General features: G+C 43.3%; 1 protein-coding gene across 1 annotated transcript in view; it reads left to right on the plus strand.

The window, feature by feature from the left end:
• LOC310858302 (voltage-dependent T-type calcium channel subunit alpha-1I-like) overlaps positions 1-20,662 on the plus strand; it is a gene marked incomplete at its 3' end in the record, with an annotated part of 208,422 nt that overhangs the window by 168,614 nt on the left and 19,146 nt on the right. The window contains 4 exon segments of the mRNA XM_083764409.1: positions 772-850; positions 3,491-3,612; positions 5,240-5,585; positions 7,048-7,133. Of these exon segments, the coding sequence (XP_083620535.1) occupies positions 772-850; positions 3,491-3,612; positions 5,240-5,585; positions 7,048-7,133 (633 nt within the window).

Below are 20,662 nucleotides of genomic sequence, written 5' to 3' on the forward strand. Positions count from 1 at the left end.
CTGCTAAAGGAGTTATAGCATCACAATCGTATTAAACTATTTTATCCATTTCTAACGTTGACTATTCAAAAATAGCAGATCTACAAGCTCACAGTGCGTCACTTCGTGCCATGCTGCGAGCTTTTTTTTTTTTTTTTTTTTTTTTTTAAGATATTTTTTTGCGGCTTACGCCTTTTATTGATTTTTGAAGGGACAGACAGTAGGCTGACAGGAAACGGGAGAGAGATGGGGGAATGACATGCAGTAAAGGCCGTGTCGGGTCCGGGAGTCGAACCCGCGGCACACTGCGACTGGATTACCAGTCCAGTGCCCAGACCGTTACGCTACGGCCTGGGCCATGCTGCGAGCTTTTATTTATTTTATTTTATTGGTAAAAATCTCAAAATAATCTTCTCTTCTGGGGGGGCCCTGGCACAAAACATTTTCAGGTCGGGGTCTGCGTCTCCGAATACATATCAATTTAGGGGCCCTTGACTTGAAAAAGTTTAGGTTTACTATTATATACAGGATCATTGAACATTTGGCTTGACAATCAAACAATCAAAGGTCTACAAAGCTTGTCTCTATTATTGACGATGATGTGATTATGACTACATTTTCAGATCGGGGTCTGCGGCCCGAATACATTTCAATTTAGGGGCCCTTGACTTGAAAAAGTTGATCAAACTAAGGTCTACAAAGCGTGTCTCTGTTACTGACGATGTGATTATGACTGTATGTATGAGCTCATTATGTATGTGACCTGATTGGCGATTTGTACATGTGTGACAGGTGGGGAACCTGGGTCTCCTCTTCATGCTGCTGTTCTTCATCTATGCTGCTCTGGGAGTGGAGCTGTTTGGAGAGCTAGGTAAGAGTCTGTCCACATGGTCCAACTGTTAGGCTTTGTTCAGAGTCTACATATCTGCGGTTTCCCCGCACCTCCTTCTACTACAGTGAATGGAAAAGTGACTGATGTTAGTCTGCCTCAAACGTTACTCTTTTACCTGCGTTTTACTAACACTAACATTACAAAGATGCCCAGAACATCGGGATGAACCTGTGTAGTTTATGGCTGCTCCAACAGTAGTGGCAACATAAAAAAAAAAAAAAAAAACGGAATGTCAAAATATCTACCGGTGGCTGAGACCAGAGCCATACTGTATAGTAATGGTTGAGACAAAGCAGTGAAAGGTCCTGAAAGATACATAACGTCAGTCTTACCCAATACCCAATATTTCTGTTTTAGGAACACAAGGCTGCTGCTGTACTTTATACCTCATACTAAGCATTAAAGTCACTTTTCCATTCACTGTAGTAGAAGGAGGTGCGCGGAAACCGTAGATATGTCGTCTCCGCCTACAGGAAATACGTTGCCTGTGACCATGAGACTCGTTTCTGAATCGGTCTAGAGTTATATATGTGACACATGAGCTTGTGCTGCGATGCTATGTCACACATGATCTTGTACTGTATATCGAATTAGTGTCTTGAGATAGAAGTATATCCGTTTATTAATCCTGTGGGGGACATTGTTAAAGATGATCATGATGAGCGCTCAGGGAGGATAGCTGACACTTCAACACGTACAGCGGTCTGGGGCAGACCACTGACCTTCTGATTACCAGGCGGCCTTGGGGGCCTCGATCTCCACCCACTAAGCGAAAGTTGAGGATTACTCACGCCTATACATGACGTGTTTACGATATCACTACACAGGAATCAATGCCAAAAGGTTGGCGATGTCTGAATACGGAAATCTGATCTGATCTCTTGTAAATTGGACAGTCAGCCATAACGATTGTATTTGAGGAACAAATTGGATGTGCCTGCAGTTTTTAACAAAGCCTATAAGCCTAAAACTGTTTCACGCCTCAAACAAAGCTCGCCGTTAATGAACTCTCCAAGCTTTGTGAACTTCCTCGTTGCAACATTTGCCCATGGGACACCGCAGAGAAATTAGTTATTATAGTTATTAATAATAGCTTAAGCCACAGAGGATGTCAACAAGATTATTGTTTTCAATTTGCAAAACGGCAAACAGCTGACAGGACGTTGACAAGGCTTTATGCATGTCTCCTAGCAGAAATAGAATAGAAAAACAGAACAGAGAGAGATCAACCGCGGGTTAAAAGTAAAAAACTTAGATTGGTGCTTTATAGGATCAACACTTGGGAAAGAGGATAGATCCGAGCACTCAAAAGGAGGGGGCATAAAAGTAAAGGTTCTTTAATCATGTCTACAAAAAGTTTTAAAAATATAACTATTGTGCCATGAGCTTGTAAAGAAGATCACCAGACAAGATCAATAGTTGTTTGAGGCATGGACAGTTTTACTTAAGTAAAAGTACCAATACTGCAACTTAGAACTACTTCGTTACTAAGTAAAAGTACGGAATTGAAAATGTACTTGAGTAAAAGTACAAAAGTATCTGCATCAAAATGTACTACAAAAAGTAGTTGCAGAATGTCCCATTTCACAAGTTCAAAATGTGTACAAAATCTGTTGAAAATAGCAGATCTATACAAGCTCTGTGAGCTTGTAGATCGGCTATTTTCAAATGCCGAAATGTATGGGGTTGAAGTGTATGTTTTCTAACTAAATTAAAATCTCCAAAGTAGTTTTCAAATGATTGTAGTGGAGTTAAAGTACAAATTGTGGCTCTGAGATGTAGTGGAGTAGAAGTAAAAGTACTGGAAATTGGAAATACTCAAGTAAAGTACAAATACCTCATAATTGTACTCAAGTACAGTACTTAAGTAAAAGTACTTAGTTACTTTCCACCACTGGGCATGGACAACACGTCATGTCATGATGCAGTGCGCTAAGTGGTTAAGAAAATGTAAAGCCTGGCTTTGGCCATACTAATAATGTGGATTCACTCTGGCTTCCGCCCCGTATATCAGTCTGGACTTTGTCTCATAGGCAGCTTGAAAAGTGAGCGCAAGTAGTTGCCTTGACAGTCTGACAGACAGACTAATCTAAACCAATCAGCGCTGGTGCTAGTGCTTGGAAAGACACCATGCTAAAGGTTTCTATATACTTTCTATGTGAGCGAGCTATGTTGGACATGTCGGAGTCTATATCTGAAATGACTGCCCTTAGAGCTGTTATCGTTTCTGTGGAAACGTTTAATCTTGTGTCAAGGGCAGCCATTGTTGTTTTTGAAAGTACCACAGCATGTATGTTATGTCACCAACTACACATGGACCAATCAGAGGCTGCTTTGCCACAGTTGAAAGTGAAATGCAGTCACTGATAGGCCAGGGTCATTTTCTGATTTCTCCAGCATAGTACTTCCGCATCTTCCGCATACTCCCTGCCTTATATGGGCCGAAGTCCAGACTCATAGCGGGGAGGAGGAACGTGAGTGAATCCACGTTAGGCCTATGTGTGTGTCTGACAAAGCCAGGCTAGAAAATGTAACCCTCCGCCACCATCTTTGGAACAGAACATTTCACTGCTCCCTGCAGATTAATTTGTCCTTATTTTGTTTGCTTCCCAATCGTAGTGTGTAACGCAGACTACCCGTGCGAGGGCATGAGTCGTCACGCCACCTTCGAGAACTTTGGCATGGCCTTCCTCACCCTGTTCCAGGTGTCCACCGGTGACAACTGGAACGGAATCATGAAGGTAAACACATCTTACGACCAGTTAGGGGCGACTGTGGCTCAGGAGGTAGAGCAGGTCGTCCAATGATCCATGGGTCGGCGGTTCGAATCCCGGCTCCTCCTGTCTGTCTACATGTCGAAGTGTCCTTGGGCAAGACACTGAACCCCCAAATTGCTCCCGATGTGCTGGTTGGTACCTTGCATGGCTTCCGCCAGCAATCGGTGTATGAATGTGTGTGTGAATGGGTGAATGTAATGCACAATCTATGTGAAGCGCCTTGGATAAAGGCTCTATATAAATGCACCATTTACCATTTATTTACCATTTAGTACACCAACAGTAGAGCAGTATCGATGTTGTATTATTACAATAGTCATGTTTCGATGGGTTTCGCTTATGGGTTAAAGGGGCATGGTTTGTGACCTACAAAAGCTTCCATGCTTGAAAATTCAAAAAACATGCAGTAATCCTGGTCTCTAAACTGCCTCCCCCTGGCCAGCAGGGGCGCCTGATGGAGGGGAAAGGAACTGGTTGGAATAACGTGTTCCTTCCACGCGCTACGTCCAACCAGGGAAACTCCCCCCTGTCAGGTGTAAAGGAGCAACTTGGACACTCAGGCATGAAGGAAGCATGAGTTAAGTCCGTTGCTCTCCCCAGGTTGGCGGAGGGTGTGTAGAGCCCAGGATCACATTAGATGATTGACACAGGGGTGAAAAATGGGTTACAAAATCGTGGGATAAAAAATATATAAAAAGAAAATTCGTATCTATGAAAATACAAAAGTGTGATACTGACAAAAGAACATACATGTTCTTCATGTAATATTGAAGGTTAAAATATCTCAGTATTTAATTAACCATTTTATTAGACTTTCTCTGCATTGCATTTGGGTGCGATTGTGCCAAGAATCATTGACTGTGAAGAGGATAGCTCTCATCCGCTGTCACTACCATTCTGGACGGGAACGCCTTTTGGTGTTTTACCTAAGCATTATGTTATACTTTAGCTATTGAAAAAATAGCAGATCTACAAGCTTGTAGGTCTTGCTATTTTTGAAAAATTGTGAAAATGTGGCACAAATCTTTGAATATATATTCTTTCAGAAGACTTTTCTTTTTTATTTCGACGTCAGGCCTGAACGGGTTAACTTGAGTAGTAGTATTTATGAGATTTAACCCATTCCGGGAGGGAACCCCTTTTGGCGTTATGCTTTATAGCTATTGAAAAATAGCAGATCTACAAGCTCATAGCGTGCCACCGAGTGGCGCGCTACGAGCTTGTAGGTCTGCTATTTTTGAAGAATCGTGATTTGAGAACGCCTGACATAGAAAAACATAGCTTTTTCAGAAAACTGTCAGGATTCAGAATACATCTTTTAGAATCTGATCTCAGGTCAGAATGGGTTAATTATAATAACTAGCCCTTACCCGTTGTGAGATATCCGCGGGGGGTACTGCGCCCTGGGTGCGTTATCGCATTTTTAATTCACTAATAAATTCATAATTAATTTACAATTTGTTAAACTGGAAAAAGGGCTTCGTTAAGAGATACGGCTGTGTTTCTGACAGACAGACACACATTCAGACAGACAGACATTGACTGAATTATAGTATGATATGATATTCGATTCTGTCCCCCACCTCTCCAGGACACGCTGAGGGAGTGCCCCCCGGGCCTGGCGCCCAGCGACTACGGCTGCAGCCCGGGCCTGCAGTTCATCTCGCCCATGTACTTCGTGTCCTTCGTGCTCACCGCCCAGTTCGTGCTCATCAACGTGGTGGTGGCCGTGCTGATGAAGCACCTGGACGACTCCAACAAGGAGGCGCAGGAGGACGCCGAGATGGACGCCGAGATCGAGCTGGAGCTCATGGCCCAGGCGGGCGGCGGCGGCGGCCTGGGCTCCTGCTGCATGATGGGAGGCATCGGCGCCATCGCCGCCGTGGCCGCCGCGGGCGTGGGAGGAGGAGGAGGAGGTGGAGGTCTCGGAGGGAGCGGTGGTGGGGCTGGGGTTGTTGGAGTGACGCCGACACAAACGCGGAGAGGAGGTGAAAAAATAACAAAATTCTAATCCTCACAAAAAATAACTAGAACTGCACTCTGTTGAGTGCCTACTTGCTATGAGCTTGTAGATCTGCTATTTTTCAATAGCTAAAGCATAACAGAATGGGTTAAATCTCATAAATACTACTACTCAAGTTAAACCATTCAGGCCTGACGTCGAAATAAAAAGAAAAGTCTTCTGAAAGAATATATATTCAAAGATTTGTGCCACATTTTCACAATTTTTCAAAAATAGCAGACCTACAAGCTCGTAGCGCGCCACTCGGTGGCGCGCTATGAGCTTGTAGATCTGCTATTTTCAATAGCTAAAGTATAACATAATGCCTACTTGCAAGCTGATCGTGCAAGTACAGTAGACCGCTACAAACTCAGCCTCTCTGTGAAAGAACGTTTGCAATATTGAATTTATTATAGGTTTAGCTTGAAAATCACGCTCGTGTGTTATCGTCATACGTCACGTTCCGTGTTCAGCCCAATCAGGTCGTCACAAAATGTCATTCTGGCCAATCACTTTTGGCGTCTTCACTTTCCCTGCCCTCACTTTTTTATCCTCAGCCAGTCAAATCATCGCTATATGGGGTGATCAGCCAATCGAATCATCGTGTTTGTGTTAACACAAACAGACACAGCTGGGCATATAGCCCTCAAAAAGTGAGGGGCGATCTTGTCATCGTACATTTTCATACTGTACATCATCTCATTCCAGCCAATCAGAATTTGCGTCCTCACCATCGTCTTCAATGTTTGTGTTACACAATGTTTGTGTTTACACGAACACCCAAAATTGTCATTGTCAATGGGATTTAATGTTTGTGTGTAGGACAAAGGTTGTGCACACACACACACACACCAAAAGCTGGACATAGGATCGCCCCTCAAAAAAAGACAAAGTGTTATGAAGAGGTGGGGGGTAGTCACTTGACTAAGGGAGGAGCCAAAGGGAGCGGAAATGGCATGTCAAGTGACTACTCCAACCTGTAGGCCTACATGTCTTTCTTATTCTGTTTTTGTGATGATTTGATTGTTATTGCTGTTATTTCTCTTTCTTGATTATGAATTGAATACCCAGGACTTTGAATGGAAACAAGACCGCAAGGACTTTTATTTTATTTTCGATGATATCCTTTTAGACTATGGGCTGTATTTTGCGTGTCTTAAGTACCAGGTCTTATTACCTAACTTGAGTAAACTAAAGACTGGAGGCGGATGATCAATGCCATTTGGCTATTCTGAGTGGCCAAAGAGCATTGATCACACCTCCAGGTCTTTAGTTTACTCAAGTTAGGTAATATAAGACCTGGTACTTAAGACACGCACAATACAGCCACAAGTGTTTGACTGTACTCTGTACTGTTTACAAAGTATTAAATCAATCAATCAATCAATCAGGTGCAGGTGCAGGAGGAGGAGGAGGAGGAGGAGGAGGAGGAGGTCACGAGGGTCAGAGGCATCATCGACGGAGGCTGTACTCTCCCGCTCAGGTGAGTGCATGATGGGACTCAGCTTTGCTGTTTGGTGATGCGGGTCGGATGACCACTTGACTCCACCTTTTAGGTGCTCAAGGTGGTGGTTCGGAAAAGCAAGACATGGCGTCACTGAGCCGCCCGCTCACCACAACACATCTCTGTTATGAATCAAAGCACCCTGCCGCTGTGATTGGTCTAGAGTCAGCGGTCCCCAAACTATATTGTCCGTGCACCCCCTGTACCTCCTGACCTAGTCTCGTTGTATCTGGCCGAAAATGATATATATTTTTAATATGATTATGGCAAAAAATCACAAAATGTCACTGCACTGAGACAGTGCAGCTGCTGTATACTCCCACAGCTGCTCTATACATCTCCTTATACAACAGTGGCTTACTGGATTCTGCCGTTTGTGCTAAATAACACCATAAATTACCCTTTTCATGCCGCGCACCCCCTAGAAGGCGTTTCGCGCACCACAAGGGGTGCACGCACCACAGTTTGTGAATCCCTGGTCTAGATTAGAAGTTGAGTGGGCCGTCCCCTTGGTTTCACTGGCACAATATGAAACTGAGGAGGGCATATAGAACAGAAAGCAACAGAAAGCAAAAGACATGACCATCATCTTTTAGCTGAAAACGTTTCCACCTAAAAGGTGAACGGGTGATCACCTACAATAAAATGGTAGCATGCACCACCTCTAGCGTCCCTATTCTGGGATAAAAATTGGGTGAGAATTGCCAAACCACAAGTGTCACAACACAAGCTTGTAGATCGGCTAATTATCGGCAAAGATATTTAGCATAGAGATATTATTTAGGGTACAGGAAGGGGCCTAGTATAGAATAGGGCCCTTGGGGATCCGGTCAACATGGGAGTGTAGGATTTAAAGTGGATTATAAGTCGTGATCCCTCAGGCAGCCACTGTGCAAGAAAAGGAAATATAATCATTTCAGGTTTGTAATGGTGGATTCCATGCAATCAAATGGGAATATCGGGGGATATCATGGATGAAAAACATTCTTGGTCAGCAAACATTTAATGGTTATTTCAGATTATCCATCCGTCCGGCCTGCATGATCCCTTTTCTCTCCCAATATCCAGTGGTTGAAAAAGTACTATTTTTTTTTCCTTTTTACATTTAGACCTGAGATCGGTTTCTAAAAATGTCTTCTATATCCTGACAGTTTTCTGAAAAAGCTATGTTTCTATGTCAGTCGTTCTTCGATTTTTCAAAAATAGCAGACCTACAAGCTCGTAGCGCGCCACTCGGTGGCTATGACTGAGCTTGTAGATCTGCTATTTTTCAATAGCTAAAGCATAACATAATGCTAACACCAAAAGGGCTTCCCGCCCAAAATGGGTTAAAGTACTAAAAGTAGAACGTTTTCAAATGTATAAAATGTATTTTAAAAAATAAATAAATATAGCAGATCTACAAATTGTGAGCTTGTAGATTGGCTATTTTCACATGTATCAAATGTATAGGGCTAAAGTGGTTACTGTATGTTTTGTAATATTAATCAAGTAACTATAGTAACTAAAGTTATCAAATACTTTTAGTGGAGTAAAAGTACAGTATTTGCCTCTGGGGGGGGGGGGTGTAGTGGAGTATAGAAGTAAAAGTACTGAAAATGTGAGTGTATTTGCCGTGCTATATCTTAGCCTCGCGTACTAGCCATACTAATATCACTGCATGGATATTAGTATGGCTCATCAAACGGACTCCATTGGTTAGACCCTACAACCAATCAGACCAGCGCAGCCTGCTGCTACGCCACACGTCACACACACATACAGGGCTTGGATGGTTATAGCCTGGTATAAGCGCGCCCTATATTTGCATACTGGGCCCTGGTTGGTTCTATGCACTATACTGCTGGTCCGCGAAGTACGCCCACAATTGGGGCGACTACTGTTTGCAATTTTGGTCGGCAATTGTCCATCATCGCCTTCGTGGTGGAGCGTGGTGTTGTTCTTGGAGCGAGCAAAGACCGCGATGAAAACGCTGTTCAGTCATTTTCAACTCCATTCAGATTCAAATGGCTCTGCGCTATACTGTATGTGCTGGACTGCCATCATCATAATCATCAGATCAGATGATACAGATGTGTGTGTGACACTCTCCCCCACTTTTATTATTATTATTAGCTTAACCCATTTAGGCCTGACGTCGAAATTTATAAAATGTCAGTATTTGCGCCACATTTTCATGTTTTTTTTCCCAAACATAGCAGACCTACAAGCTTGTAGCGCGCCACTCGGTGGCGCGCTATGAGCTTGTAGATCTGCTATTTTTCAATAGCTAAATTATAATGTTTAAGGTGAGACACTACAGGTGAAATCATGATTTTTCTTTTTTTTTTTTTTTTGCTATTTTGCTTCCTAAACATGTTTTCTTTCAAACTAAAGCAAAATACACATTAAAAATACAGATTTAGATGTTTATTTTGATAGTTTATTTTAGCCAATGACAGCTCGTTTTTCTGGGTGAAAATCCACCCTCTCTATTTTCATGATTGGTTGTTGGTACAAAGGAAGTGACCATATTTGGATCAGACCACAGTCAGCTCGAGGTCCAGACCTTTCCAATGATATATGCCATTATATGTTGTTGCCAAGGTTTGGATGAGATATTTGTCTCCAAATAGTGGCTTCAAATTAAACGTTTTGGAATTTTACAATACAAATCTTTAAAGGCCGTTTTCTCAAAATAAGTTTTCCTCATACCTGGGACAAAGAATCTCCACTTCAGTTGAACTCACATACACCAAACGTTTCAGTCTCATTCATAACTATATTCCGCAGACATTTACACATGGATTTGTTGATATATCATTCACAGCCTGATTTACATCATATTTTATACCTAAAAACATGCCGAAAATGGGTTTTTTATGCCTGTTGACACTATTTTCTGATTTGTGGAGTGATAATTAGAGATATCAAAAATCCCATGTGTAATTTTCTTTGTCTCTAATGTGTCAACAAAATGAAATGATACTTTTGAACCTGGCTTTATCCGATCTTCAGATTTATCGTCCCGAAATGTATGCAAATTAGCGCATATAATGCCTAATTTGCATATTTAAACATATCATTTCAGAAAACTTGTAATACAAAAAATCTTATTTTTTATATAAGTAATCAACTGGAGAAGTTTCATTGTGATAGCTATTATTTAACTTTTTTTCCCTATTCACCTGGGGTGTCTCGCCTTAAAACACCAAAAGTTCCAACCCAAAATGGGTTAAAATAGAGGGCCAACAACAGTGGAGTTCACATGCAGGTCGACGGTGATCCCTTCAAAACGACTCCAGTTGTCTGATAGAATGTCCACAAATCTGCTCAAAATTGATTTACTGTCAAAAAGACAGTGTCCCCTAGGGTAGGTAGTGGTATACTCTCACAAAAAACATGCAGTAATCCTGGTCTCTAAACTTCCTCCCCTTGGCCAGCCGAGGCGCCTGATGGAGGGGAAAGGAACTGGTTGGAATATACGTCCAACCAGGGAAACAACCCCCTGTCAGGTGTAAAGGAGCAACTTGGACACAGGAAGCATGAGTTCAAGTCCGTTGCTCTCCCCTTGTCCCTCATATATGGGGACTAGGTTGGTGGAGGGTGTGTAGAGCCCAGGATCACATTAGATGATTGACACAGGGGTGAAAAAGGGGTTACAAAATCTTGGGATAAAAATTATGAAACAAAAAGCATGCATCAATTCCACATCTGGATATACTCTGTTTCTGGTAATACAGGTTCTTGATGGTTACTTGCCTGCACATTCCCTGACAGTCAAATGAAGACCTAATATCATTTGTCCTCTGACAGTGACAGTGACACAGGGCCGGTGACAGGGATGGCTCCCCTGATTGCTGCAGGCTAAATGCACGCACGCTCTCTCTCTCTCTCTCACACACACACACACACACACACACACACACACACACACACACACACACACACACACACACACACACACACACACACACACACACACACACACACACACACACACAAATGCTTCCATGCACACACACACACACACACACACACACACACACACACACACACACACACACACACACACACACACACACACACACACACACACACACACACACACACACACAATTATTGCACCTACACAGATCTAAACAAGTATTTATAGAAGCAAAAGCCTGCTGGCTGGTGGGAATGCAATTTACTTTGTTGGACGAGATTATAGGAGATGGAGAGAGAAAGGGAGATAGAGAGATGGAGAAAGATAGAGAGAGAGAGAGAATACAGAAGGAAAGGTTAAAAAAACAAAAAGGTACTGTATACAGTATGTTAAGAGATGGATAGAGAGACACAAGCAGGATAGAGAAAGGAGGGAGAAGAGAGAAAAGGAGAGCCGGATTAACCCCGTGAGGTGAGAGGGGGAAGGCATGTTGGAGAGGACACTTAAAGGAGTGCACATAGAGCATTGAAGTTTGACGTCAATTTTACACATCCTACCTGGTTCGTGTTCTTTTTTTTTAAATATATATTTTTATCCCACGATTTTGTAACCCATTTTTCACCCCTGTGTCAATCATCGCGTGGAATAAAACCTATCAACATGGTTGAGCCGTGTCTTCTGTAGGATTCTACTGCTTCTTTTAAGGCATAAATACACAAGTCAGTGCCATGTTTAGCCTTAAGCCAAACTGATTGTCGCGTGGAAGGAACACGTTATTCCAATCAGTTCCTTTCCCCTCCATCAGGCGCCCCGGCTGGCCAGGGGGAGGCAGTTTTGCTTAATCTGTCCTGAGGGATTAGTGACGGGCTGACTGACTGCCTGGCAGACCAACTATAAGTACGAGAGAGAGAGTGTCACCGCCTTGCACGCCCCATGTGGCATGGTGCTGTGCGTGTTTGAGGGTGCACCTGAGCAGCTTAACTGGATGTGTGACTGATGGAATGACTTACATCGCATTCACACCTGTAGGGAACTTTATCTATGTGTCTACTTCGTAAAGTATACACAGTGAAATCTGATGGTGTTAATATTATACTTCGAGTAATAGTTAGGACGCAAAGTGAGGGTAATGTGGATGCATGGGGTGTGTGTGTGTGTGTGTGTGTGTGTGTGTGTGTGTGTGTGTGTGTGTGTGTGTGTGTGTGTGTGTGTGTGTGTGTGTGTGTGTGTGTGTGTGTGTGCGTTCCAGCTAGTCTACATATTAAATAAACCTGGTACGTTAATAGTCTAAGTCTAAGTAGACACAAACAAACCTACCACTTTTTATCTGAGTCGGAGCCGTCAGGATTCCCAGTCCAGGTCTGTACTCGGAGCGAAAACTCTTCACTTTAATGCTCTATTCTCTTGCTAAAACATCCTACACTGCAGTGTTTTTTCAGCATTTTGATAAATGTCATAACAAAGGCCATACTTGTGATAAGCCAAGGGCTTCTATCTCTTCATTAGACCACGTTTTTCCACGGGACATCTTCGTAATAATGCCTTCTCCTTCCTCCTCGTGTGCCAAATACCAACGTCATCCCACAATAGCACATTGTTTGGTGAATCATCCCCTAGGATGCAATTGCATTCACACCTGCGGTGACCCCCGTTTTTTTGGCGATCTAGAATGTGTTTGTTTGATCCGCACCAGAATTGGAACGAGCATTCACACCTGTCTTTGATGAGCATTAATGAGCATTCACAGTACCTGTCTTTCCAACAATACGCAGCGGGACTCATTTTAATCGCAGTATAAACATCCTGGTGTGAACGTGAGTCTGTGTGACCTAACTGACTGACTGACTGACTTACTATTATGGGAATTTCCACAGAGATCATGTATAGTATAGACTAGGTTCAACATGTAATCGAATACAGAGAGAGCGCAGCTAGTGCTGGCAGAGAGGACAGAGAGAGATGGCGTGTGGGTGGCCGGCTCAGCCACTTTCTCATTGTGCTTATAGCTCATTGTCTGTCAGCCTCATGCTGTTATTTTTAACAAGAGGGAGGAGTAGAGAGAGAGGACGGAGATTCTTTTCATCTGTTGTTCCGTATGTTCCTCTGTTTTTAAACTTCCTCCTGATTAGCCAACAAACTGCGCCACAATTATCGCGGTGATGCAATGCAGCTGGCATGTGTTTGTGGAGGGTATATATATATATATATAATGCACATATGTTTGTTTATAGGCTACCGTGTGTGTATAGTTGCCTGAAGGTGTCCAACCGAGGGTTGGCATATTATGAGGAATTCAAGGCTGGGTGATAATTTTGTTTATCACATACAAATAGCCTTATTTATTCACAAAGACACACTTTAATAAGGTAATACATAGATTAACCCATTTTGGGGGCGGGAACCCCTTTTTGGTGTTAGCATTATGTTATGCTTTATAGCTATTGAAAAATAGCAGACCTACACAAGCTCGTAGCGCGCCACCGAGTGGCGCGCTACGAGCTTGTGTAGGTCTGCTATTTTTGAAAAATCGAAGAACGACTAACATAGAAACATAGCTTTTTCAGAAAACTGTCAGGATGTAGAAGACATTTTTAGAATCTGATCTCAGGTCAGAAACGGTACTTTTGTGGGGTGGCAGTATAGCTCAGGAGGTAGGGGCGTGGCCCATATAGATATAAAGGCAAGAAAGAAAGAAAGAAAGAAAGAAAGAAAGAAAGAGCTCTTCCGGCTCTGGGGCGACTGTATGTCAACGGAAGGCAACATGGAGGCAACGGAAGGTCATGGTGAAGCGTGTGCTTGCATTGGAAAGCTTTCACCGAGATTCGTCCCTTTGGAGACAGGTCGGTCGCTCCAACAAACTGTTATCATATGTATACGTTTTAGATGAAGGGACTTTATAAATCTGCCATTAAACATTTATTCATTTCAGCCCTGCTGTGAATTGCCAACAGCGTGGGGAGGGAGGGAGGGAGCTGGCCAATGTTGTGAATCCTCACAGCAGTCATTCTGTGAACTGTTCACGGTCAATGTTTCCCCCCTCTGTGTTTTGGTTCCTTTGCTATCCCCGGATGAAATCTATCTAGTGTCTCCTTATAGCCGTATACATTCTACCACACACCTCTGCAACAAAGGGTTTCCAAACTTTATCCGAGGGCCATCTTTGACATTGAATCCCTTGGAATGGAGTATTTGGAGTGTAATGGTGCTTGAGGATGTATGGCGCAAGGAGTTTTTTTGGAAATCACTCGGTTGTGTACAAGGCACAGTATAGCTTATTTTAACCCATTTTGGGTGGGATCCCCTTTTGGTGTTAGCATTATGCTATGCTTTAGCTATTGAAAAATAGCAGATCTACAAGCTCATAGCGCGCCACCGAGTGGCGCGCTACGAGCTTGTAGGTCTGCTATTTTTGAAAAATCGAAGAGCGACTGACACACAGAAACATAGCTTTTTCAGAAAACTGTCATTTTCAAACAGACATTTTTTAGACTGTATGTCTTCTCATTTGGATCACTTTCCGTATCTTTTTTGCGTATTGAAGTAGAGCTGTTGAGACAGTCGCTCCAGGCTGTATTGAACCTGACTATGGGGGGAGGCATATAGTTGATGTGCAGGATAGTCTGCAGGGTCACAGCAGGGTGCCCATTGGATGAGAGCACCACTGCAGGGTGCCCATTGGATGAGAGCACCGCTGCAGGGTGCCCATTGGATGAGAGCACCGCTGGCCGAGACGGACGGATGGAAGGGGCAGCAAATCAAACAAATCACTGGTAGCACTTATCCCACCTGCTGTGTGGCCTGGACCCCTATAACCCCTCAATCAATGAGCCTGGTTCACCCCAAGCTGGCTGCCGCGTGTGTGTGTGTGTGTGTGTGTGTGTGTGTGTGTGTGTGTGTGTGTGTGTGTGTGTGTGTGTGTGTGTGTGTGTGTGTGTGTGTGTGTGTGTGTGTGTGTGTGTGTGTGTGTGTGTGTGTGTGTGTGTGTGTGTGTGACTGTGTGTGTGTGTGTGTGTGTGTGTGTGTGTGTGTGTGTGTGTGTGTGTGCGCGCGCGTGCGTGCGGACTCCTATAGTGTTGTACGTGTGTGGGCATTCATGCACGTCTCTTCATGAGTTGATGCGACTGTGTAGGTATGTTTCAGTGGTGGTCTGGCTATTGACTGCACTTATAATCTCCTCACATCATACCCATCGCCGCGTGCATGCGTGCGTGCGTGCGTGCGTGTGTGCGTGCATGCATGTGGACTCCTATAGTGTACGTGTGTGGGGATTCATGCATGTCTCTTTATGAGTTGATGCGACTGTGCACGTTTCAGTGGTGGTCTGGCTATTGAATGCACTTAACCTCCTGACATCATATACCCATCGGAGGCGACGGAGAGCTGGAGAGAGAGAGACAGAGGAAGAAACATGTGGTTTGAACTCTAAACGTGCCACTGCTTGTGCTTGCCGTGAGCCAACATGAAGAAAAAAAAGAAACCACAGCCAGAAATGAGAGGGAGAGAGAGAGAGATCACTGTTTCCTTGCAGGGCTGTCTCGGTCTGGGTGGATGGCGTGTCGACGATGCCTGGAACTGTATAGGAACTGGAACAAAAATAAGTTTTACTCTTTGCATGTACTGTACACAAGATGTAAACAAAAACTGCAGTTTAATTGAGGAGACACACAAAAAAAGAGATATTTTCGGAGTAATATGTGAAGTACAGTAAACATCTTAACCCATTTTGGGGCGGGATCCCCTTTTGGTGTTGCATTTTGTAATGCTTTAGCTATTGAATAATAGCAGATCTACAAGCTCAAAAATAAATAAATAGCAGACCTACAAGCTTGTAGCGCGCCACTCGGTGGCGCGCTACGAGCTTGTAGGTCTGCTATTTATTACAATCAGCATCCGCAGTACTCTACCACCAACCGCACTTGGACAATTTGTAAATGTCTTTCATCAGGGTGTGTCTGCTAGAAACTAGTCTAAATTGCCTGCTAATGAGAATGAATGAAGTATAAGCGGGTGTGCTGATTATATGCTAGAAATTGAAAAGGGTAAAATCTTTCAATCATTGTGAAAAAAAAATAAGGCTCCAACTTGAAAATAACCGCTTGGCGCTCGCTCAATAGAAAAAAAACGAACCACTAGTTCAATAGAAATAAATAACCACTTGCTCAATAGAAAAAACTAACCACCGGCTCAAAAGGGAAAAAAAAACACACAAACTACTAGATATTTGCTCTCTCAGCTGCTTGGGCGACCTTTCATTATTTCCATTTTCTCATCGGCGTGGCTCGATGCCGCCCTGCTGTCTCTGCGAAATCTTACAGCAGGACTCCATTTATACTTTGGGCCTCCTCTGTGTCTCTGAATGGGGGTGATAGATTTGTTAAGCAGCACTCCTCTCTAGTATGGCTCCTTTAAAATAGACCAGCTCTCTATTTATAGAAACGTGCAATTAATCTTTAAAAAAAAAGTTATCCTCCTCCTCCTTTGCCACCCTCAGAAGAAGTCATCCCCATAGCTCTCTTTGTCTCGCCTGCCACCAACAGCAGAAAATGTAACACACAGTCTCTAACAGATAGTGGTTAGTTAAAACGCACACGCACAGACACACACACACACACACACACACACACACACTTAAGAGACTTAGGGCTGTATTTTGCGTGTCTTAAGTACCAGGTCTTATTCCCTAACTTGAGTAAACTAAAGACATGGAGGTGTGATCAATGCCATTTGGCTATTCTGAGTGGCCAAAGAGCATTGATCACGCCTCCAGGTCTTTCGTTTACTCAAGTTAGGGAATAAGACCTGGTACTTAAGACACGCAAAATACAGCCCCTCGTATTATAGCATATCATGTATGTGTTCATGCACAATAGCGCTGTGGGGGCAGAGAGAACGGGATGATGGGGAGAGAAGTGGTGGCTATAGAAATGTGAATGAGAGAGAGTGTGAGTGAGATCTCAACGCACGATGGAAACGGAGGCGGTGATCCTGAGGATGAGTTGCACTGCACTGCTTACGTCATAACACTTCGAAAGCAGCACAGATGGGCACCGACAGGAAAGGCATAAACTTTGGGACAGATAGGTGGACGGATAATGCAAATTGTGTGTGTGTGTGTGTGTGTGTGTGTGTGTGTGTGTGTGTGTGTGTGTGTGTTAGGAGGTTGCTGAAGCACACAAAAACGTTGCGGATGTTAAAGTTTTTATTGGTTTACTAATTAAAATATGACTTAGCATATCTTTACAATAGTCATCCTCTCGATCCCCAGTCTCTCATCTTCTTTCTCCTCAGGTTCTCTTGTCTTGTTTTGTTTTTCTTCCTTTTTGTACTTCCTTTCCTCCTTTCCTTTCCTCTGGAAATAGAAAAAGGAAGAATTAAATAAATAGATTAATGCAGATCACTCTGTTCCTTTAAAACAGCCCTGAGAATGCACCTTTCAGTAAGCCAAAGGGAGAGGAAATGATCACCTCTCCCTGAGACAGGAGATCACCCCCCTCTTCTGTTCTGTTTCTCCTTCGGGGTTGAGGCGTATTGGAGGGTAATCCCTCCTGGACGCTATTGGTGAAACGCCTAAATTAAGGGGTCCCCCCCATGTAGCCCACCCTGACCACTACTCATTGGTCAGGGGCATTACAGTCACATCTAGCTTGGTGACTCCCTCAATGACCCCATGAGGTCAAAGGGAATTACATGTGTATTCCATGTGAATAACAGTTATGCAGTGTGATGTGTTGTGAGCTTGCAGATCACTTGTTTGGTGTAGATGGAAAAATAAAATGCGTTCATTATCTGAAGGTTAAAAAGCATTTATCTTATTTCAATTGACTTTTCATATTTGCCATTTCATTTGAATTGTGGCAATATTGTGAAAATAGCCAATCTACAAGCTCGTTGTGAACTTGTAGATCGGCTATTTTCACAATTGTTGCCTCTTTCTTTATCATTTAATAATCTGGCCAACCAGTTTTTTATAGCATGGTTTGCTGATTACTTTTGAAAGTTTTGATGCAGTAATGGTATTTTTTCTTTTAGAGCCTTTGAGGTATTATAAAAGTCTTAAAAGTCCTTAAATTGTCACTGACAGTGAAGTGACACCGCCAAATCATGTGGGGACCCACATGTTGAGAACGACTGGTAGCCTATATGAATTCTCAATATTGCTTGGGGGGCATGAGAAAACGGAATCGTAGGGTGACCAGATCCAAACTGTTCATTTGAGGGACAGAAGTATCACATGTGTGGGATAAGTGGGACGGGGACCCCGTCCCACTTATCTGGAGTACCGGGTTAGCAACTTATTACATGAGTTGCTATTAATAGCCTTGATGTCATATTCGACCATAGGCCCAATATTGGCTATCATAAAAATCATGCTTTATTTTTATGCTATTTTAACATGCTTAAAACACTTGCAGGGAGAGACAATGAGAGAGCAGAAGGCCAACTATTATGGGACTAACTATTAGGGCATTTGATCATTTGATGTATTCCCATGCTTTTTGTTCTTGCTTAATGTAAATCGCTCTGGATTAAGAGCGTCTGCTAAATGCCTAAATTGTAAATTGTAATTAATGCAATTGCCTGCCAGTCACAATGTGTGACAGGGTCTCAATTTGTGGGACGCCTGAAAAGTCTTGGAAATGAGGGACTGTCCCACGCAAAGAGGGACATCTGGTCGCTCGCAGGACAGAGCCGAAGAGTTTGATCAATCCTCAAGCCCCCCCCCCCCGCAGCCCCGCTATTTTTTTTAATACCGTATTTAGCTATAACGAGCGCAAACGTTCGATGCTAATTGACAGTGCTAGTATGCTACTACCATAGACCGCAGGGGAAACAATGGCTACTCTCAGGAGATTAGACCCCATCCCTCCCAGAGAAAGTCCCATAGCCTGGAAGGACGATCGGCCTGGCTCGGCCAATGATTGAACGACTCATAGAATACTAGTTGGAACAGTCCTCGGGCCGACTGGCTTGCATTTAATGATAGACTGGGGCCGAGGCCAATCCGCTGCGGGGGAGCCCGGAGCCAGCCAATCACGGGACCGGTCGTCTACCTAGTCTACCTAGAAATCTCCCCGGTAAAGGCCTGGTTCACCCCTCGCTGGCTGCCTTTTACATGCCCAAGGCTGCTTCATTCCGTGACTCTGCGGGATGTGTGTGTGTGTGTGTGTGTGTGTGTGTGTGTGTGTGTGTGTGTGTGTGTGTGTGTGTGCAGGGGGGAGACATTTTGGCTTGGTCTTCAACCAGCCAAAATTCTCACATGTCACCCCCTGCTCCGCTCCCTCCACTGGCTCCCGGTCGCTGCGCGCACAGAATACAAAACTCTGATGCTGGCATTCAAAGCAACCAAAGGCATGGCTCCCCCATATCTTGCAAGTATGATTGAACCCTACAAACCCTCCCGCACACTCAGATCAGCCAACGCAGGGAAGCTGGAAATACCCTCACTAAAAATGCCGGAACAACGCTCCGCATGTCCCAAACTCTTCTCCCTTCTGGCTCCAAAACTGTGTAATGCACTTCCCGTTGCAGTCAGTACTGCAGCATCGCTCCCAATCTTCCGCCGTAGTCTGAAAAACCCACCTTTTCAGACTCCATCATGGCCCATAGCACTTACCCTACCCCCTTAGATAGCACTTTTGTAGCCTTAGATAGCATTTGATACAGACTTATAGCATGTTATGTAGACAGCACTATAATTGCATTGTATGTAGTCATAGCACGTATAGCATAGTATAGTATATATGTATAGTTTATATGTATAGTTTCATTATATAGATATTCAACTCTTTCATGATAAATATGATATGATGATGATATATATGTGATGTATTCCCATGCTTTTTTGTTCTTACTTAATCGCTCTGGATTAACCCTTGGACTACCAATCCCAATTTTTTTTGTTTGGGTAACAAAATTGGCATATTTTTTAATTCATCATTTTTCACATTAATAGAAAGATCTGGTGGTTTGAAACAGATGATTTTTTTTTATTTTTTTTTCATTGCTAGTGTATTCTCTCGAATTGCCCACCAGATGGCGGGAAACACACCATTATGCCTGATTTTTGGCCAAAATAGACAAATCTTCCTAAGTCACTTCCGGTTCAACGATCGACAACATCCGGTATTATTTTGACCCTAGTCCACTAGCTTGGCTGGTCCGGATTGCTAAGCTAATGCTATATTTTTTCATAACTAAGTCAAATTAACCTCAAATCAAACCCCAAAACATCGCAAAAATATCAAATTTTTTTACAGCGACGCACATAGAGACGGCGCGCGTGCACGGTAGCGCACGATCACGCGGATTTCGGCCGTTTTTTTGGTAAATTACATCCAACATTAGTGATATTAGCGAAAAAAATATTAATTTTTTGCTCCATTGAACCCCTAGATAAACTGACATTGATTGGACATTCCGTTAATTCCGTGAACGGGAGGTTTGTATTTTTTAGAAATATTCAGTTTTTTTCCGTTAATTGTAGCCCAGGGGTTAAGAGCATCTGCTAAATGCCTAAAATTGTCTATCCGTTTTAGACCAATTGTTTTGACTGTACTCTGTTACGCTGTTTTACATTTCTGGCTAATAAAGTATTCAATCG

Source organism: Protomyctophum parallelum (assembly GCF_964188405.1).
Source record: "Protomyctophum parallelum genome assembly, chromosome: 5".
Lineage (NCBI taxonomy): Eukaryota > Metazoa > Chordata > Actinopteri > Myctophiformes > Myctophidae > Protomyctophum > Protomyctophum parallelum.